Source organism: Pituophis catenifer, unplaced genomic scaffold (assembly GCF_029215685.1).
Source record: "Pituophis catenifer annectens isolate HBS135680 unplaced genomic scaffold, rPitCat1.0.hap2 SCAF_3, whole genome shotgun sequence".
Lineage (NCBI taxonomy): Eukaryota > Metazoa > Chordata > Lepidosauria > Squamata > Colubridae > Pituophis > Pituophis catenifer.
Window position 1 is genome coordinate 24857194 of NW_027256883.1, and position 22891 is coordinate 24880084.

At 39.8% G+C, this 22891-nt stretch overlaps 1 protein-coding gene across 1 annotated transcript in view; it reads left to right on the forward strand.

The window, feature by feature from the left end:
- DPYS (dihydropyrimidinase) overlaps positions 1-22612 on the forward strand; it is a 38911-nt gene extending 16299 nt beyond the window's left edge. The window contains exons 5-10 of the mRNA XM_070942065.1: positions 1868-2024; positions 4530-4671; positions 8380-8522; positions 17126-17333; positions 18786-18887; positions 21942-22612. Coding sequence (XP_070798166.1) covers positions 1868-2024; positions 4530-4671; positions 8380-8522; positions 17126-17333; positions 18786-18860 — 725 coding nt within the window. The 3' untranslated portion in view covers positions 18861-18887; positions 21942-22612. The remainder of the gene's footprint in view (positions 1-1867; positions 2025-4529; positions 4672-8379; positions 8523-17125; positions 17334-18785; positions 18888-21941) is intronic.
- Positions 22613-22891: the final 279 nt, after the last annotated feature.

The window sequence follows — 22891 nt, forward strand, 5'->3', positions numbered from 1 at the left end:
GAACATGTAATGTTATCTCTTATTGCATAGTTGTAACCAGTAGCCTTAAAAACACTTAGAACAAAAATATAGATTTTTTAAAATGTGTGATTATTAGTATAAAGATCATTCAGGAGACAAGGAAGGATGAGAATGATCACAATTAATCAGTGGTAAATTGTAGTAGTTCCTCTAATTAACAGTTGATGTTGCAGTCCAATTACTGATTCTATATTAGTACATTATGATGATGATGATGATGATGATGCTCTAGAGGAAATGCTACCTTTCCTCTAGAGCAGGGGTGTCAAACTCGATTTCATTGAGGGCAGAGGTGGGTTTCAGCAGGTTCTGACCAGTTCTGGAGAACTGGTAGCAGAAATTTTGAGTAGTTCGGAGAACCGGTAGTAAAAATTCTGGCTGGCCCACCCCCATCTATTCTCGGTCTCCCAAGTCCCAGCTGTTCATCAGGAAATGGGGATTTTGCAGTAACCTTCTCCTGGATTAGGGAGGGAATGGGGATTTTGCAGTATCCTCCCCCTAGAATTGGATGGGAATAGAGATTTTACAGTATCCTTCCCCTGCCATGCCCACCAAGCCACACCCACCAAGCCATGCCACGCCCACCAAGCCACACCCACAGAACCAGTAGTAAAAAATTTTGAAACCCACTACTGAATGAGGGCCACATCAGGGTTGTGTTTGACCTTGGGGGGCTGGGTGGGCATGGCCAGCTCGATGTCATTTGTATCAGGGGCGCCTGTGGTTTTCACCTCTGTCAGCGAAAACGGAGCTTGAGAGGGTTGCATGCAGAGGGTTGCAGGAGGTCAGCGCAGCCGCAAACTGAGCTGTGTACGGCCCTCCCAAGCTCCATTTTCACTGGCAGACGCACCGCGGGCCGCTCCTTCGCTGTTTCCAGGGTGGCCCCACTGGCCAGATCTAAGCGCTTTGAGTTTGACACCCCTAGAGTATTGTTTTTCAACCTTGGCAATTTTAATATAAGTGGAATTAGGGTTTCCTTCAGAGAAATGTATGTGAGAGAGAGATCAATAAGAAGTATGCCAAAGTCTATCATATTCCTTGGCACTTTGCTACTAAATCTTGGTCTATCTGGTAATTTTTCTTCATTATTTTGCGTAAGAGGACAGGCATCAATCCTTCTTTTAAATTATCTGAACCACAATGTAATATTAACTTCCCATCATCTTTTCTAAGCCTTCATCATCAAAAATTTGCCTCATTTTTTTCTACATGGACTGATTCCAACATGCATGTGTATATATTTTGATGTTATGTCTACCATACTTGAAAGATCAGTCTGTGCCTACAATTATTGACATGATTTACAACCAAGAGCCTTGGTACTACAGTGGTTTAAAGCACCCTGTTATTAACACAGCTGCCTGCAATTTACTGCTGGTTCGAATCTCTCCAAGGCTCAAGGTTGACTCAGCCTTCCATCCTTTCTAAGGTAGGTTAAATGAGGACCCAGTTTGTGGGGGCAATAAGCTGACTTTGTATAAATATACAAAAGTATGAAGGCTATTGCTTAACGCACTGTAAGCCGCCCTGAGTCTCCGGAGAAGGGCGGCATATAAATCAAATTAAAAAAAAATAAATAAATAATAGTTTCTGTAGCAAGCTTCAGTGACCACAGAAAAGCTGGGGAGGGAGTGTACACATGTTCCCCAAAACTTGCCCACTCCATCATTAGTTTCTCTCCCCCCCCACCCCAGACATCTGCTCATCCACTAATTGGGATGGTTACACTTAGGTTACATGCATTGACTATATTATACCTGATCCAATCCTTTGATGTGGAATTGCAAGTTAGTATTACTAGCTTTGTTCTTCTTACCATTAATTTGCCTCATTCTTCTCTCCCTAGGCAAAGTTGTGTATGGCGAGCCTATAGCTGCAAGCCTTGGTACAGATGGCACTCACTATTGGCATAAGGACTGGCCACATGCAGCAGCTCACGTCATGGCTCCTCCATTGAGGCCTGATCCTTCCACTCCAGACTTCCTCATGAATCTTCTAGCAAAGTAAGGAGGTTCATCATTCACAAGAGCCCTTTAATAGAAGGATCCTAAGTGGCTGTTAAAGCCAGCATAAACAAAAATGCAAAATAGGGTAATGTGTTTCAATGCATTTTGAAGGGAAAATGTAAAATAATATGGAGAGGAGTTCTAATATTCCTTCTGGGAGAAATAATTAAGGTTCTGATATATGTATAGTTGTCATTTACAGTATGGTATTCCCAGTTTGCTTGGAAACAGCTAAATATTGAACAGAAATCATGCAGCTTATTTTGAGAGGGTATCATAGACCCTCTCAGAAAATAGCTGATTTTGGAAGGGAAGCTTCCCCCATCCCAAAGATAAAAATGAAAGGGTCCTTTGAGTCAAGCTTGACCTTAGAGACACATCCGTGTTGTTTACTTAGCAAAGCTATACAAATGATTTGCCACTGCTATATCCTGAGATGTTTTTCAACTTCTCATCTAACCTCAATTCAGGTATTTCTTTGTGGCATTCCAGGCAGATAATAACCAGATCTAACCCTGCTTAGCTTTTCAACATCAGCCCCTTGGTGAGCTATTGCCCTCTTGATGGCCATATTGTAATAAGTCTCTGTTTACTAGGAGCCAATTTCAATAGGTTGCTTTCTTCATCCTTCTCTCCTCTTCTAGCCCAACTCCACTATCCTCCTAATTTGTCCAGCTTGTCTTGGTCAATTTCCAAATATTTGGAAGGCTTCCAAAGAAAGCATTGGACTGCAGCCACCTACCATTTCTATTTCCTGAAAGGATTATGTGGCTCCAAAGCACTAAAACTCTTTATACTGCAGCATTCCAGGTTTCCTTTCATTGGTTAATGAAAGGAATCTAAGCCTCAACCCACTGAAATAGTACAGGTAGTCCTCGACTCACGACCACACAACCGAGACCCAAATTTATGTTGCTAAACGAGACAGTTCAGTGAGTTTTGCCCCATTTGATGACTTTTCTTGCCACAGTTGTTAAGTGAATCACTGCAGTCATCAAGTTAGTAACACTGTTGTAAATCTGACTTTGCTTGCCAGAAGGTCACAAAAAGTGATCACATGACCCCCGGCACACTGCAACCATCATAAATATGACTCATTTGCCAAGCGTCTGAATTTTGATCACCTGACCATAGGGATGCTGCAATGGTCATAAGCAGTGGTGGAATTCAATTTTTTTTACTACCAATTATGTGGACGTGGCTTGGTGGGCATGGCAGGGGAAAGATACTGCAAAATCCCCATTTCCTCCCCACTCCTGGGGGAAGGATATTGCAAAATCTCCATTCCCACCCCACTCTGGGGCCAGCCACAGGTGGTATTTGCCGGTTATTTATTTATTTATTTGTTTGTTTAAATTTCTATACCGCCCTTCTCCAATATAGGACTCAGGGCGGTGAACAGCCAAAGTAAAAACAAGACATACAAAATCTAAAAACTGTTTAAAATAATTAAATATTTTGGCCGTAATTAAAAAATTCCAATTTAAAATCAATTTAAAATTTAACTCAAGCCAGCCCAGCTAGCTGAAATAAATGGGTTTTCAGGGCCCGACGAAAAATCCGGAGGTCTGTTATTGTACGTATCTATGGGGGGAGGTTGTTCCAGAGGGTGGGCGCCGCCACAGAGAAGGCTCTCCCCCTGGGGGTCGCCAGCCGACATTGTCTGGCGGACGGCACCCTGAGGAGGCCCACTCTGTGTGACCGTACTGGCCGGTAGGAGGCTATTGGTGGCAGAAGGCGGTCTCGTAAATACCCCGGCCCTGAGCCATGGAGCGCTTTAAAGGTGGTCACCAACACCTTGAAGCGCACCCGGAAGACCACCAGGAGCCAGTGCAGCTCGCGCAGGAGAGGTGTCACATGGGAGCGCCGTTGAGTCCGAACTACTCAAAATTTCCGCTACCGGTTCTCCAGAACCTGTCAGAACCTGCTGAATAGCACTCCTGGTCGTAAGTGTAAAAACGGTCATAAGTGTTTTTTCAGTGCCATTGTAACTTTGAACACTAAATGAACTGTTGTAAGTTAAGGACTACCTGTACTTCCAGAATCTACAGTAGAATAACGATCCTAGTATCACTAGGGAGCAATATCATCTTTGGGAAGCAATAAATGAGGGCTATCAAGATCTTAGGAGCTTCCTGATGTGGTTGAACAGAACATTTGCCTTGTTCTAGCACAACTTTATTTTCACTGCTCTTATGACATTGTTCCATCTAATTTGGAGTTATGGTCGAATACAAGCTATTATTGTCACAAATGTCAGCATTCACCAGGGTTTTATTGGTTTTACCTGAAGGTGATGTGATTTCTTTACAGGTGATTCTTTTTTTTTTTCTTACCATTTTTCAGCAAATTTCTTTCTTACTTTAATGTTTTTTAAGATTTAAACAATGAAGCAAGTAGGATGTATAATTCTGAAATGGAAGGTTGGTTGGGGCATATAAAATTATCTCGTCCTTTATGCCACTTCAATAGTAGTATTTCTTTTACCTTATTTTCTTTAAGTGGTGACTTGACTGTGACGGGAACAGATAACTGTACATATGATATCTGCCAGAAGGCTATAGGAAAAAATAATTTCACAAAGATCCCAAATGGAGTGAATGGAGTGGAAGACAGGATGTCTGTGATCTGGGAAAAAGGAGTGGTAAGTAGGATTTCAATTCATTCTCTAATACAGTGATGGTGAACCTTTTCGTCACCGAGTGCCCAAACCAAAATGTGTGTGCATGTGCACATGCCAGAGCCCCAGAAATCCGAAGATCAGCTGGCTGGTGCACATACGCGCGCTGTCCAGCTGGTCTTCGGGTTTCCAGTACATGCATACACGCTGGCCAGATGGTCTTTGCACATGCCAGAGCACCGGAAACCCAAAGACCAGCTGGCTGGCGCGCGCATGCCTGTTTTTTAATCGTTTTCAGGCCATTGTTCAGGCCTTTTTCTGGGCCATTTTTGCCCTGAAAAACGGCCCAAAAACGGCTGAAAAACAACCTGAAAATGGCCCAGAAAATGGCCCAGAAAACAGCCTGGATAACCCCCCCGAAAAACTGTCTGTTTTTTGGCCATTTTCAAACCTGTGAAGACCAGCTAGCTGGTGCGAATGCGCACGCCAGAAACCAGAAGAGCAGCTGGCGACAGCTCACATGTCCACAGAGAGGGGTGTGCGTGCCACCTCTGGCACACATGTCATAGGTTCGCCATCACAGTTCTAATACAATGCTGAAAACAAAGAACAAAGAGTTCTCATTAAAGCAGCTACATCTTTCCCTAGAATTGCATGCTCGCCATTTCAGCTACCAGTGAAGCCCCAGCAAAAGACATACTTAACCTGAGATGCAGAAAGGTGCTTCATGAGCATCCTCTGTGTGCACTAAAATATTTTTCCCTTTAAATCTAAAGCGTGCACAATAATGCATGCACTCTCAAAAATGGTTGTTCCTTTCTCTAGCTTTCTGATTTAAACTAAATTCTTTCAAAGGTATGGCTTGAATAGATATATTATCATTGATTTCTCTTTCCTGGAAGATAAAAGTCTTGTCACTGTACTTATTTTAGTAATATTTCTGATTTGACTATATAAATTGCTCTGGGTTGCTCTTGATACTGGATAGCATCTGGAAATGATCCAGACTATGGCAGGTAAATTGTAGAATTAGCTGCCTGGAAAGAACATTAGAACTTTATTTGAGCCCTGTTGTTGTGGGGGTGGGGGAGTGAATTTTACTTAAATTCAAGGATCTGGGGTTAATATAAATGTTTGTCTTAGATGCTTGAGTATATTTCTATCATATGTCCATCCTTAATCCTTAATATCTAGCTAGATCAAGCTAAGTCACTCTGAATACCTTTTAAGAAAACAAGAAGGATAAAATATTCTAAATAACTAGATCCATGATGGTGAATCTATGGCATGCGTGCCACAAGGGACCACAGAGCCCTCTCTGCGGGCACAACAGCTGTCACCCTAGCCCAGCTCCACCACACATGCATGCACACCTCCCACCAGCCAGCTGGTCTTCAGGTCTCTGCCGCGCAGGGTGGGGCCTTCACCAATCTCCGCAGTTCCCCCCCAGAGCGCCCTACCTTTCTCCTGCATTCCTGTTACCCATGCCTTTCCCGATCTGCGCAGTTTCTCCCCCACACGCCCAGGCTTTCTCCTCTATTTCTGCCTCCCGTGCTTTCCCCGATCTCCGCAGGTTCCACCCTCCGCAGGTGCCTCTCCGTGGCAGAAATGGAGGAGAAAGCCTGGGTGCGCTGGGGGGGGAGAGAAACTATGCAGATTGGAGAAGGCACGGCGGCAGGAATGATGGAGAAAGCCTGGGGGGCGCGGGGGGGAAATGCGGAGATTGTGAGGTGCCCCTCTGTGCTCTGTTTTGGGCCTGAAAACCCTCCTGGACCAACCTGGAAGCCAAAATGGGGGCCAGGAGGCCGGGTACATGCGCAGGGGCGCATGCACAGGAAACATACACACATGCAGGGGTACATGAATGGGGGTGCTTGCATTGCATTTTGGGGATTGGGGCACGCATGCGTGTATTTGCGTGCACTTTGGCCACTCGGCACCAAAAAGGTTAACATCACTGAATTAGATCATTGTCTACTAATGCTACTCAGGTATAGGTATACAAGGACATGAAGAAGATTTCTAAAATAGGCATAGGAACTCACTCTGGATTGGGACCTTTATGGGGGTTATAAAGGATTCATTTATTTGATGTCTTTACTCTTGTCCCATTAACATCTTTCTTTGCAGCAAAAGGGAATATCTCATTTGTACTACAGAAAGTTATTCTTCAAAAATAGTTAATAATTCTAAGGAACCAAATCAGTTCCGTAGCAGAAGAGTAAAAACATTTTTACCAGCTTGGAAATGAGTTCCTATATGAGTTGTTTACTTTAAATATGCATAGGATTGCTACATTTGCAAATAATCTAGTACTTGATTTGCACCTGTTCCACCTTTTAACAAATGGCGACCTCTGAGAGCTTTCTTGACAGCACACGCAAAATTATTGAAGCAATTTATATTAATATCCATCAAATTTAGAACCTTAGCAATTCATTTAGGCAAGCTTTCTGTTTAGATAGGAATTTTATCCATAATATACATATTCAGTTTTGCTGATTGCTGCACTTCCTTTCTCTATATTTTCTCCTTTTTTTGGTTTTATTTATTTATTGGGCTCCTACTTCAGAGTTATTATAGTGATAAGCTGTATGAATTTTAAGAATGTGTAGTCGTTTCATGTACAGTATTAGCCTGTTTAATTTCCCTGAAGCCAAATACCAAACAATTATTTTAATTTATCCAGGTTATAAATTTGGACCTGTTTCCAAACTACGAGTTTCTCTTCAGAAAATTATTACCTTGGTGCTATGTTTTTGATTAGCTGTTGGGAGTTGAAATTTTATGTCTTGAAATATTCTGTCTAGGACCAGATGATCCACGCAAGGGTGGTATTAAAAATTCCAAAATGGCAGCAACAAATACACAAATGTATATAAAAATGAGTGGGGTCCTGATTGCTTGGTTATGTCTGCCATCTTTACTTTTTTTTGTGACACCCCACCCCCACCCCACTGTGAAAGTCCTGGTACACAGAAGTGGTATTCACTTATTTTCCCTACCGGTTCGCAAATGTGAGCGCGCATGCACATGTGGACGGGGCACATGCCTTCCGCGCATGCACCCGGCCTCAAAAATGTGCCAAATAGGATGGCATAGAACCAGGGCAGTTGGGTGGGCCCACTCACAATTTCCGCTACCGGTTCGGGTGAACTGGTCTGAACCGGCTGAATAACACATCTGCTGGTACAGTACCTTTGTTATATAGGAATTATTTTCTCCAGATCGGAAAGTTTATTATTTATTATTTATATACAGGGAGTCCTTAACTTACAACAATTCATTTAGTGACCACTTGAAGTTACAATGGCACTGGAAAAAGGGACTTATGACTTTTTTTCACACTTACTACCATTGTAGCATCTGCATGGTTACGTGGTCAAAATTCAGATGCTTGGCAACTGACTCATATTTATGACAGTTGCAGTGTTCCAGGATCATGTGATCCCTTTTGTGACCTTCTGATAAGCAAAGTCAATGGGGAAGCCTGATTCACTTAACTGTGGCAAGAAAGGTCGTAAAATGGGGCAAAACTCACTTAACAAATTCTCACTTAGCAACAGAAATTTTGGGCTCAGTTGTGGTTGTAACTCGAGGACTACCTGTATAACATTTATTTGCCCCCCATCTCATATCCAACGATAAAATGGGGTTCGCCTGCACTAAGCTTATGAATATTTTGCCTTCTTCATATGTTTTTAATAAGAATCCACCCACACTGTTTTACAGCATAGTGGCAAAATGGATGAAAACAGATTTGTAGCCGTTACTAGCACGAATGCAGCTAAAATCTTTAACATATACCCAAAGAAGGGAAGAATAGCTGTGGGCTCTGATGCTGACATTGTCATTTGGGACCCCAAAGCTACAAGGTAAGATCTGACCTATCCATTTGTCCATCATATCTCTGGGTAAAGGAAGAATAATTTTTAAGAAATAAATTCTGGTGAACAGAAGACATTTGATTTGAACTATTTGCAAGATAGTTGGTCCTAGGCTCAGTGCATCTGTGCAGAGGACTATGTCTAGTACAGGGGTTCCCAACCTTTTTTTGGCCATGCCCCACCTAAGCATCTCTAAAATCCTGATGCCCCTCCCCTCCCCCGTGACATATGATTCTTACTTTACTCAACTCTACTCACGAGGAGAAAGCTAAAAGGCCATTAACTTGGTTTAAACAAGGTTCTAATTGCTCCCATTAAAAATCAAATTCCCCACGTTGGGAACTATTGGTCTAGTAGGAACTTTTTTTTTAAAAGAAATCTGTCTGAACTGCTAATCAGACAGAAAAATAGCAATTCCCTTATATAAAACTCCCTTTTTACGACCCTGTAATCTCTTAATTTGGGGTAGAGTCGGGGCAACTGTATGGAGCTGAGTTGAACTGATATATAATTGATTAATAAATGAAATAAATATTTCTTTATTTGGGGTAAATATTTCATTTAGTTTTTTTTATTGTTTTACTGTTTTAAAATGTTTTTATTGCTTTTATTGTATTATATATTTTTAATTGTAATTGTATTATATATTTTTAATTTGATTGAGATGGGCAGGTACAGAAATTGAATAAATTACACTAAATTAAATAATGGCTGTAGTCTGTTGCATTCCATTTATATTGTTGGGGATTATGATAGTTGAAATCCAGTATATCTGGAGGACATCAGGTGAGGGATAATAAAACACATACCAAGTGAAACTACAAGCTATTGACAGACCCGTTTTGCATCTTTGAGCAATAATCCAGACATTCAAAGAAAATGGTGTGGGCTTGATTTGTATACAAGATCCTGTCTTTAATCTCTGCCAATTCCAGGCAACAGATCCCAAATATCAAACCTAGGGGAAATGTTTCTCGAAACCATAAAAGAATATAATCCTTTCTCAACCTGATGCAACCTATCTGTATTGCAGTTGAAAATTCTGGAATTCCCCAGTCATACTGGTTAGGGAGTTTTGGAAGCCATTCTGAGTACAGTAGGTTGAGAAAGACTGAGGCATGGCCTCAGTTCTGCATTAAAAGGACTTATGACACAAAGGCTATACTAAGACAGTCTGGGAATCATTGACTCAATACAACAGGAGGACACCAGATTGAAGAGGGCTAACGTAATGCCTTATCAATTTATCTGGGCATACTGTAAATAAATCTATAAATCCTGTTTTGTTTTCCAGAATCAACTTGTAAGTCAAAGTAGTTTAATCCTCCCAACTTTTCAACAATGCACTCAAGGTTTATTTGTTTTTCCGACTCATTTTATATCTTTTCTGAAACCATAAATTTAAAATGGCAGTGTTCTCTTCCCTGAGGATATAGCAGATAATTATACTTTCCTCCTTAAATTCTAGCATTATTCACTGTTGTGACAACAGCAAACAGCCTGGATGAATTTCATAGTCATAATGACCCAGCCTCCTTCAACTTGGCACCTTCAAGATTAGGCAGTCTAACTCCATATTTACAGCAAGCATAAACACTAGGAATGAGGTCTAGGGCATCTGTAGAGCTTCATCTGGGAGAAGAATAGAATAGATAGAATAGAATTCTTTATTGGCCATTGTGATTGGACACACAAGGAATTTGTCTTGGTGCATACACTCTCGGTGTACTAATGTTGCAGGATCCAATCTGGGCCAGTTATCAAGACCAGCTCAGAAGGCTAAACTTCTGGTCTCAGTGGCTGACCCAGATTGGATCCTGCAAGACTTGTTTTTCCCTATTTTTTTTTTTATTATTTTTTTTTTGGAAGAACTGGATTTTGAGATCATGTACCAGATAGCAGGTGACAGATCAGGCCAATTTTATCTGCAGTCAAAAATTAATTTTGCTTGGGCTTGGTTATTATTATTACTTAGTTTTAAATCACAGCATTAGAGAGTTCTGGGATTGCAAGACAATGGCAAAGCATTTTCCTGCTGTTACAATTTAACATAAATTGCTTAGTGGACCGTATCATCATACAATATTTTATGAATTTCTTTTATTAACTTTTAGTTCTGAATAGCCTACTTTCCAGGCTAGCTTCTTTTTAATCATCATTGTTTTTCTTCTGTGACAGCATAAAACAAAAATGACATGCTTAATATGATGAACTTGCCCTTTAACTTTTTAAAAATAATTTATAATAATAAAAAGCATGAGGGTGTTAAGGTATTATTTTGGCTTGAACTTTAGTGCTTGCTGGAAATCTATTTTAATGATAAGTGTAAAAGTGGATGAAAAATAACAAAAGGCTGTTATGAAAGGATGTCCATCATAAAAGTCATACCAAATATATGCTGAATACCAAATGCTCTCATTCACAGCAGATAGATACACTTCAGTGTTATAGATAGAACAAAACTGGATGTATTTTATTTATTTTTAATTTACTGTTATAAATTTATAACCTGGATAAATTAAAATAATTGTTTGGCATTTGTCTTAAGTTACATCCTATATTTTTACATGTCTATCATCTTGCCTTTTTTATTCATCCTGAAGATGTCCCTTATTTATTACAAGTAGTCCTTGACTTATGACTGGCCGTTTAGCAACCTTTCGAAGCTATGACAGACCTCCCCAGATCTACCTACAATCTGGTTTCAAAGTTACAACAGCTGCCCTTCCACATTGCGGCCCCATGATCACATTTTGAGCGCTTGGCAACCAGCCCACATTTATGGCCATTTGCAGCATCCTGTGATCATTTATTATGTTTTTTACCCCAAACTGGTATTTACTTCCAGTTTCCGGTAAAAAGCACCCATTGGCTAAAATGGGTTTGCTTTGTGAATATCACATTTACTTAATATCATGGCATTAATTTAATGAACCGAACAAAATGGGATGTAAAATCAGGTGCAATCACATAGTGATGCATGGTGGTATTATGCCCTGGTGGCACAGTGGTTAGAATGCTGTATTGCAGGCAAACTCTACACACAACCTAGACTTCGGTCTGATGGGGCTCAAGGTTAACTTAGCCTTTCATCCATCTGAGGTCAATAAAAAGAGACACCAGATTGGGGGCAATATGCAAATAATACTTATATTGTAAACCCAGAGAGTGCTGTAAAGTGCTATGGGGCTAAATGCTTGTAAGTCTACATGCTTTGGCTATAACTTATGACTGTAATTCCAGGCTCTGTTACAGACATTCAAAAGGAAAATGTTGCATAAATTTGTGTTCTGAGAATGTGGGTTTGCTGGCTAGAGAAGGTATGTCATGCCCAAAGGTTGTGGCTATTTAGTCTGCTGCTAAATATCTTACAGAGCATGAATGAGTTTAAAACAGAACCTCAAGGGTCTCTCTGGAGGATATGATTAAAATCTGCAAGACAGAAGGTGCAGCATTAAATAGGTGGTAATTTGGAAAGATGGTTAAGTATGGCAAGACTAACGCAACTTCTACATTTCTGAACTGGGCTAATAGAATCCCTGAACTTCAGCCCAAATAACAGGTCTGTATTGGCATATAAAAGTTATCATTTCAGTGGATTGGAGAGGTGTATCTGACTTCACCTGCTGACCCAACAAGCCCTGAATTTTCTGTTTTGTGTCAAGTTTCTGTTCCTGCATTTTGTCTCTGGTTCCCGATTGGAAACCTTAGGATTCTAGTAACAGTTTGTAAAGTTAATATTACTGTGACCTTCAGCCTGCCTTCGAAGCACCCTGTTTGATCTGGGCAAGTTCGTGGTGCTGAGAGTAAATTAGTTTTGCTCAGGGAAATTGCATTTTCGAACTACTGCATTTTTTATTTGTTTTGTTTTGCTTCATTTTATTGAGCTGGCTTGGAACCGCTGTCAGCTTTGATGGATATAAGAGAAGACTGTTCATGTTCTTTTACCTCTTTAGGCCTGAAGGAGTCTATAAGTGGTGTTCCAAGAGATGACTCTGACCCTGAATGCTGATTGTTTGTGAAATTAGGATCATCTCCTATAAAAAGTGTTTCTACTTCTGCATTACCTTTTGAAGGGGGGAAGGTATCACCAAAGGAAAGAGAACACAGAGTGGTGTAAAACTTTCAGAGTTAATTTATAGGCAGAGATGTTAATTCAGAAAGAATGCACTGTATTGCTATAATTTTAAATATACCCTGCATCTCATTACAGCAGGGAAATCTCGGGCAGTAGAATCTACAGATTGTTCTCAATTTATGGCTCTAATTGAGCTTGCTATCACAGTCATAAATTGTGATAGTGGTTAAGCAGGTCATCCTGTGACTGACGCCATCTTATAACCAGTGGTGGGATTTAGCCAGTTCGCACCACTTTGGGAGAACTGGTTGTTAATTTCCTGAGCAGTTTGGCAAACTGGTTGTTGGAAGAAATCATTAGGGCAGAGAACCGATTGTTAAATTACTTGAATCCCACTACTGCTTATAACCATTTTTTTTTTGTGGTGGTTGTTAAGCAAACATGGCAGTTGTAAAGCAAATGTGGCACTCATTAAGCCAAGCTGTGGTCATTAAGCGAAATGTTTGCTACAGAGCATTTTTGCCAGAAACTGGCAGCAAAAATGTTGTAAATTGCAGTCATGGGACCATGGGACTCTGCAAACAGCCCTAAATTAGGGTTGCTTGCCAAGTGCCCAAAATGCAGTCACTTGACTGCAGGGGGAGCCTGGCTGTCAGAATTTTGGAACCAGGTTGTAAATACCAGTTTTTTGGGGGGTGGGGAGTTCTGTTGTAACTTTGAATGGATAGTAAGCCATCAGTTCTACATTGAGGACTACTTGTATAGTTCTGGGTAGTGGTAGTTTGCCAAAATGCAATATCTGATTTGAAGGTACATTTATTTATTAAATTTATTTTAAAGATTTATATACGCAGCCCGACTAATACTGTATTTCCCAAAAAATAAGACCCAGTCTTATATTTTTTTGAACCCCAAAATAAGCGCTTGGCCTTATTTTTGGGGATGTCTTATTTTGGGGTGCATGAAGCAAGACGGGGCTCCTCTTGCCATCTTACCTGATTTCCAGCTCTGTCTCCCTAACCCTAACAAGAGGAAATGGTAGGGACCGGCTGTGCATGTGTTTAAATATTTGGAGGGGCTTATTTTCAGGGAGGGCTTATTTTAGCGTGTACACTCAAAAGCCTGAATGGGCTTATTATCCGGGGAGGTCTTATTTTCAGGGAAACAGGGTAAAAGTGCAACTCTCGGCGGCAAACAACAAAAGCAAATTTTCAATACAACAAAAAATAGAAGCAACTGCAAAAGACACAGTTGACGTACAAGGGACACATTTCTCTAGTGTCCTAGCAATAATGCCTGAGGGAACAACCAAGCTTTCGAGGCCTTCCTAAATGGCTGACATCTGCTGTATTTCTAGAATGAGATGAAGCATAACTGGCAACTATGAAAGAATAAGTAGTAGATGTTAGAAAGCCAGGTATTTGCATAATCCATGGTTTCTGGCTTTGGGCTTTGTCAATTTTTTTTTGTCTGCAAATATGGGCAGGTTCAAGCAAGCATTTTTTTTTATTCCTGCATGTTTGATATAGTTAAAGAAAAGAAAGAAACCAAGCTTTTCCTGGTTACCAATATCCTTTGTGAGAAGCAAAGATCTTGGAGACAATGTTTATTCCTCATCCTCATTTTGGGGATACTGTATGTCCCCTACCCTCATCTTGGGAAGTTTGCTCTTTCTACTTCATTGAACAAGCTGATCATGCCCTGAGTCATCTGTGCTGGTTGTCTCTCAGTTCCTCCAAAACTCCTAACCTGGATTTTCCCTTCTTATGTAAAGCATTGTTCCTTCGTGAAACCGAGAATACCACTTTGAATTATATTGTACTCAACAGGGTTAGGAAGTTGTATTTGTATGAAAAATTTGTATTTGAAGCAGTGAGGGTGCAGATTTGTGAGGGACAACACCATTGGAGGATAAATTAGAATAGGTGTCATGAGAAAAAAATGATACACCTGTAGATTATTACCCCTATAGACAATCCCTTATATATCAATATACCTGTCCGGTTTGTTGCAAAGATGCTAACTATGAAGTGGAGATTAGGCATCCATCTGTTCAGGATGTTTTTATCCTGCAATGAGCAGAGAGTTGGACCAGTGACCTTAACTACTCTTTCCAATGCTATGATTTTATCTCAAAACCTTTCTTTACCTAACTTGAAGGACATGGGTAAGTTAGAGCACTTGGTATTGTCCTAGATGAGTTCCTATTTCACTGATTTATTTACAGTAGCACTTCAATATTTTTCAACTGTGTACTGTGGGATCATGGATTTATGCCACATTTAATATTTGTTGATTTTAGCTATGTGTTAATATGAACACGAATTGCATTTTATGGTCCTTTTTCTAAGATATCAAGGCAACTTACAAAGACGTTTCAATTATTTCTTTCCACCACGAGCACAGATAAGCAAAAAATACAGTGTTTCCCCGAAAATAAGACTCTGTCTTATATTTTTTTGAACCCCAAAATAAGTGCTTGGCCTTATTTTCAGGGATATCTTATTACTTTGGGTGGTGTGGAGCAAGATGGTTCCTCTTGCTGCCTTACCTGATTTCCAGCTCTGTCTCCCTAACCCTAACCAGAGGAAATGGCAGGGACCGGCTGCACATGTGTTTAAATATTTTCATTTCGAGAAAGGCTTATTTTTGGGGGGAGGGGCTTATTTTAGCACATGCATTCAAAAGCCCGATTGGGCTTATTATCAGGGGATGTCTTATTTTAGGGGAAGTTTTCTAAGTTTGAGATGGTTGTTTCAACCATTAAGGAAGTAATTCTAGCTCAAAATATGTTCAGAATGATCAAACAAGCAGGGCCACATGATGAATGTTTTACATGCCTCAGTCACAACATAATTTAGGTTGAAACCAATCCATAAGCATGCACTGAATTAAAGATCCCATGAACACAGCCAGAAAGCATTTTCAAAATGTCTTATGGAATTCTATGAGATAAACCTGAAGTAAAAAATATTTGAAGGGAAAATACAGAGCTGAACTTGATTTTCAAGTGATGTTTGCAATAGGAGTTATAGGAAACAAATCCATCTGCACTCCCGTATCCTTTGAATACCTTCTCATTCACTCTCTGTATTATTCTATGTTGAGTAATTTATTGGTAGTTGTTCAATCAGTGTGCTTTCCCTGTATCTTTGAGTTATTCTCCCTATCAGCTTTCATAACTCTTACTTAGTTCCACCAACATTGATTTAAGGAGCTCCAGACAAACAGTTCCTTAGCCATTTTTCAGACTCTTTCTGAGTGTGTTGAAGCTTTTCCATTTGAATGTTTTCAGTGATTCAATGAACCATATTACTATTTCAGTGTTTCTTTCCTTTCAAACTGTGATACTCAAAAAGGACGGCATGAAAGTTTCTTCTACAGAAGCCCCTTCAGTGTTCATAGGACATGCTGTACAGTTCCAAAATAGAATAGAATAGAATAGAATCCTTTATTGGCCAAGTGTGATTGGACACACAAGGAATTTGTCTTGGTGCATACACTGTCAGTGTACACAAAAAGAAAAGATACATTGGTCAAGAATCATAAGGTACAACACTTAATGATAGTCATAGGGTACAAATAAGCAATCAAATCATATTAGGAAATGGTCAGTATAAATCGTAAGGATACCAGCAATAAGGTTACAGTTATACAGTCATAAGTGGGAGGAGATGGGTGATAGGAACAATGAGAAGATTAATAGTAATGTAGACTTAATAACTAGTTTGACAGTGTTGAGGGAATGATTTGTTTACAGAGTGATGGTGTTCGGGAAAAAAACTGTTCTTGTGTCTAGTAGTTCTGGTGTGCAGTGCTCTATAGCATTGTTTTTAGGGTAGGAGTTGAAACAGTTTATGTCCAGGATGCGAGGGGTCTGTAAATGTTTTCACAGCCCTCTTTTTGATTCGTGCAGTATACAGGTCCTCAATGGAAGGCAGGTTGGTAGTAATTGTTTTTTCTGCAGTTATAATTATCCTCTGAAGTCTGTGTCTGTCTTGTTGGGTTGCAGAACCAAACCAGACAGTTATAGAGGTGCAGATGACAGACTCAATAATTCCTCTGTAGAACTGTATCAGCAGCTCCTTGGGCAGTTTGAGCTTTCTGAGTTGGCGCAGAAAGAAAGAACATTATGGGAATTAATGGGAGAATTAATGGGAAGAGATTTCCCCATCGTAGGAAAATATTTCTGAATTATTTTTATTAATATATCAAATTTAGAGACTGCCTATCTCACTCACAGATTGACCCTGGGAGCTGTACAATTAAAAACATAAAAATCATATAATAACTATCAATATTGATTGTGTCTGAAAACTGTAACTTACTTATAATTCTGTCTGCTTCAGTGGAATTTCCAAAGGAGTCTTTTTGAGATTGCTCCGTTTTTGTTTGTTTGTTTGTTTGCTTGTTTGTTTTGAGCTTTGAAAAGTTCTCAGGAGGTTTAAATTCTGAATTAAAATAGAAGAGCCAAAATAAGAGCTGGTATCACTTGTTCTTCTTTCAAATGCAGGACCATTTCAGCAAAGACACATCACCAGGCCAATGATTTTAATATATTTGAAGGAATGCTCTGCCATGGAGTTCCCCTTGTGACAATTTTACGAGGCAAAGTGGCTTTTCAAAGTGGAACCTTTCATATCAAAGCAGGAGAGGGGAAATACGTTCCTTGTGACCCTTTCCCAGAATATGTTTACAAACGAATCTGGCAACGGGATCAGGTCTGTATTGATACAATATATTGCATCTTTTCTTGATTATACAAATATTTGAGGTTTTGTATGTTTCATGAAATAGGTTAGAGGTTGCAGAAATGTTCTCTTTTCTTTCCTTTGACAAAAATAGACAATCAAACCATAGCAAATTTTGCTAAGTCTTTTAATTGAGCTCATAGTTCTTATGGTTTGGAATCATATATCTGAAGCAGTGGTGAAAATCTAATTTATTTATTTATTTTTTGGATAAAAAAAATCCCAATTTTTTTTACTACCAGTTCTGTGGGCATGGCTTGGTGGGTGTAGTATGGCTTGGTGGGCGTGGCTTGGTGGGCGTGGCAGGGGAAGGATACTGCAAAATCTCCATTCCCACCCCACTCTGGGGCCAGCCAGAGGTGGTATTTGCCGGTTTTCCAAACTACTCAAAATTTCCACTACCGGTTCTCCAAACTACTCAAAATTTTTGCTACCGGTTCTCCGAACTGCTCAAAATTTCCGCTACCGGTTCTCCAGAACCTGTCAGAACCTGCTGAATTTCACCCCTGATCTGAAGGTTCCCTAATCATATATCTGAAGGTTCTCTCTATAGAGTAGAGGTCTCCAAACTTGGCAACTTTAAGACTTGTGAACTTCAAGTCCCAGAATTCCTGTCTGGGGAATTCTGGGAGTTGAAGTCCACAAATCGTAAAGTTGCCAAGTTTGAAAATCTCTGCTATAGAAGATATAGATGAAGTTAACCTAAAGATAAGTTATATCTTGTTATAAAATGTTTGGAGGTCTCTAAGCAGCAGTTGGATCCATCAGAAATGTTCTAGTGGATTCTGCACTAATTATAACTTTTACTATTCCAATGGTTTTTTTTTTAATTTTCAGCTAAGAGATTTTGTTAGAGTAATTCTATATATACAGTTAATGCTGCCAATTCATGCAGATGAGGCATCTGTGACAGTAAGAGCATAATGACAATGGAACCAATTAACTGGAGAAATGTTGGACTGCTTTTCATTAATTTTTCAAACAAAGGCTAGACTGCCATCTCTTGGGGATATTTTAATTTTGGATGTCTGCATAGAGCAGGGAGTTGGATTATAAATCTAAATGGTTTCTTCGACTTCTATGATTTTATGAAAACAACTTCAGAATTCTGTGTATGATGTCAGCCTTCTTAGAGGAAACCAGGACTTGATTTATCTCAACTTATTGATATGGTGCTAAAAGCACTCCAGGGCTAGAATTTGATGGGAGTGGGGTGGAGGTAAGGGGGAAGGAGAAGAGATACTAGAAATCCGTCCAGATAACTTAAATTGACAAGAGTTTTGTCAGTTTCCTTCTTCTTTTTTAACATCTAGGCCTGGTTTGCAAAGCATCAAGACTATTAGGTATTCTATTTCTTTATTTTTCACTTCGTCGTTAAGAAAAGAAAAAAAGATTTTTAAAAAATTAAATATATCATTGCAGGAATGTCAGCCTGTTGCTGTGAAGCGAGCACCGTATATGGGAAAAGTGGAGCCACTCTCCACTCCATCAAAATAACTTCATGATATACTTAGTATTCTTCAGGTAAATTTGTTCATTATTTGCTTGAGCCCAAACAGTTTTATTGGCAGACAATAGTCTCAAATCCTCATGCAGTAATTTTTTATTGGATTGAAAGTATGTTGAATGACATACTGAGACCAGTTTCAGAACTTTGGAATTTGTGAACCATCTCGACTAGACAAAGTAAGAATACGTAAGTCAGATGAAATGCAAAAGATAACTCAAGACTTTGCTGAAAGGTTACTTCTAATAATTTGGGAGCCCATCACAGAAGAGCCAAAATCAAAATATTTTTAAATTAGTATTGTGTCATGGGATTCCAAGGATTATTTTTCTAAGCTTTGTACCAACCGAAGTACACAGTAACTTCCCTCTTCCTCTAAAAGATTTTGATTATTTTGACAAATTGGAAGATGTTTTGATATAAGTAAGATTCTTCCCAGTTCCATGTGTGTATTCTCCTGAAATTTCTCACTGCCAAACTATGACACTATGATATAGGTTTGAATTAATCATCTTTTTTTTACAAATGCAATTCAAATACTGCTGTCCACCTTAGGGGATAAGGGCTCAGTTCTTCTAGCCCTCTAAAGACTCTGGCCTAATTAATTTAGTCACATTTGTTCTGAAACCTGTAAATCAGGGGTGTCAAACTCGATCACATCTCGGGCAGTATCATGACGTATCAGGATGTTTTTTGCCTTTACGGAGCCAGGGTTGGCATGGCCTGCATGGGCCACAACCAGCCCAGGGGCCGCCAGTTTGACAGGCCTGTTATAAATCATCTCAGCAATAGATGTTCTTGATTACTCTAAAGCACTTTTAAAAATCTCTCCTAGTTTTGGATCTCCCACTTAGGAGATGCCAACAGGAGGTATGTTCTTATTATACCTTATGAAAATAACTTTGGCAAATAGCTGACCAAGCCTTTCCCCTTGTGCACAATGGCCATGACTCCACTCCCTACAGGAGCTTGGACAATATATGTAACATGCATCAGATCCTAGATTTTTCTATCATCATAAGTGGATCAGGGGTGGATTCTACTTACCTTTACTACTGGTTCACAATGGGGCTGTGTGCATTCGCTCGGTTTGCTCATGCACACGTGCACTCTTCTGCGTAGAAGCGTTCTGATGATGTTGGGGTCAATGGATGGAGCCTACCGCCAGTTTTACTACCGGTTCTATAGAACCGGTCCGAACTGGGGGCAACCCCACCACTGAAGTGGATGGTACCTGATATGGATCAGGACCAACCTGTGTTGATTTGGAAGGAGTAAACTTTCCCCACCCATTTCCTGTCACTGCAGTCCCATTCCCCTTTACAACAGGATTTTAGCATCAATGGCAAGTGAGGGCAAAGCTTAACCCTCCTCAGTGTGGATGCAGCAGAATATGCAATTTGATCTTTAATGGAAGCTACTTCACAGGATTGTATATGAAGATAAAATATGGCAATCCTATCATTGTGAGCTTCTTTGAAAAAAGATAAAGACTCCTTTGAGTTGAGTGGTGACTTTGTGGACTTGTCCAAGTAATTTTCTTGGCAACAATAGGAATAGTGGCTTGTCAACTTCCTTTTTCTGGGATTTCCACACACCCCCAGACTTTTAAAAATAATCTATAACTATGTGATTTCATAATAGTAATCCAATTACTAAGCTGATTGAGCTTTTTTGAGATGAGCTAAGGTTACGTGGGTTGACAGAGAAAAAATGGAATACAAATTACAGGAAATAAAGCTAAACAAGGAAGGTGTTGGGTATATATTCTGTACACAACCTGCAGTAGGATGTTTTTTTAAAAAAACCCTTCATTACACAATCAAAATTGTGGGAGGGCCTTCTCTGTGGGGGCACCTGCCATCTGGAACGAGCTCCCCCCGGAGATATGGAGGATCCTGGATCTGCGCACTTTCCGCCGCTCCCTCAAAACATTCTTATTCCAGCAGGCTGGTCTGGCCTAACCTCCCTTTTAATTGTTTTTAAATTGGTTTTATAATTGGGGTGTTTTAAATCTGGCAAAAGTATTTAATGTATTTTAAATGGTTTTTAACGTTTGTATTATGTATATTTTACTTTCTGGCTGTTCGAAGCCAGTCCTTGTGGCTCCCGAAGGACTCCCTGAGTCCTTCGGGAGTAGGGCGGTATATAAATTTAATTATAAATAAATAAAATAAATAAAATCTTTTGAAGAGGCAGGAGGAAGTCCTGAATTCCACATGTCTTAGGTAGTAAATGCAATATACTAGAAGTATTGACCAATTGATTATTGTACTTTATTCAGGTTTAGAATTTCTGTGCCTTCAGATAATATAGTTTGTCCTGTCACCCAACACTTTTCTTTTGTTAGAGTACTTCCGTAGCGGAGACCTTTTCTGATGCGGGCTCCTATTTTTCAGAACTAGTGCAAGGGGCTAGGCCACATGTGGCTCTTTCACCCCTCTGCTGCAGCTCCCTAACACTCAAAATATGCATCACAACTGCCAATGTGCAATACCCGCCGGCATGTGATAAATCCAAGAAAAGAACCATGGATAAATCCAAGAAAAGAAAATTTTCAGAAGAAAACAGAATGTTTAATTCAATTACATATGCTAGTTTTGTGGCCGCTCAAGAAATAGTCAGGCACGGGAAGGGTTTTGTGGCTCCTGGTGTTTTCTTTTCTGTGGGAAATGGGTCCAAATGGGTCTTTGAGTGTTTAAGGTTGCAGACCCCTGGGTTAGGCTAACACAATCATCTAATTTCATCTTGCGTTCCTTTAACAGTGTTGTAGGGTTTGTTTCAGCCAGAACATGACTGGAATAAACTCCTAGAATTGCAGAGATGGAAAGACTGTGTTAGTGGAATCAATATTTTTCCCCGTTATCATTAAGGAAGGCATAGTTCTGACCAAGAAGGAAAATCTAAAGCTGCAGAACCTGAGGAAAATATTGTCAACCTTAGAGGGCTTTCTTCTTCTTCTTTTGTGTGCTCTAATTTTGTTATTGCTTCACTAGGTGACAAATTGCAAAGCAGAAGACTGCTTTATTTTTTTGAAGATTTATTCACACCATTTCCTTTTTTCTCTGTAGGCCAGAACAGTTGCAATTCTTGATTTGTGTGCTTGAAGATTTCTGGATGATACAAACATCTGGTGAAACTGCACTGGCCATTGGTGTTGTAATCATTGCTATATCTTACAAAATTACAGCAAGATCTTCCTTCTGTTCACATATTTTGACTTTTAGAGAAATCACTGTTGTTTTTCCAGCACATGATAACCTTGTTCTCAGAACTTCTTTTAGTGCCTGATTTATAGCAATTACAGCTATCCGATTAGCTTTCATAGAGCACCTGCCACGATTGTCTGCTAGAATAAAATCTGGACAGGATGAATTATTTGATTTGAGCAAGATGCAGCAGCTTAACTGCTGTTTAACTTAACTGTCTTTGAAATAAATGTTTTCAGGTTTAAGACATGAGTTAATCTTAACAAAGAAACAATCATGATTAAACTGGGTATATGTTTTGATGCAGTGATGGAATTCAAATTTTTTTACTACCAGTTCTGTGGGTGTGGCTTGGTGGGCATGGCAGGGGAAGGATACTGCAATATCTCCATTCCCACCCCACTCTGGGCCAGCCAGAGGTGGTATTTGCCGGTTCTCCGAACTACTCAAAATTTCCTCTACCGGTTCTCCAGAACCTGTCAGAACCTGCTGAATAGCACCCCTGATTTGATGCCTGTCTTTGAGAGCTAAGTGATGGGCTCATCCCAAGTGCTTTCCTTTCTTCATCTCAAGTATTTTCCTTTCCATTTTGGAAAACCCTAGTTAGATCCTCTTACTGCACTCCCTTTCAGGATGTGTCCATCCAGCACCTTTGCAGCGTTCCAGAAGCAGATTTGGTTCTATCTGTTCATATGGCATTGAGTCATCAATTGGAACTGTTCTTGTGTATTTAATAAGATTTTTGGTTTTGCTCTGGTTTACTGAATTTGGAACAAAACTGGATTACCCCTAAAGAATTTTTTTGCAATGCT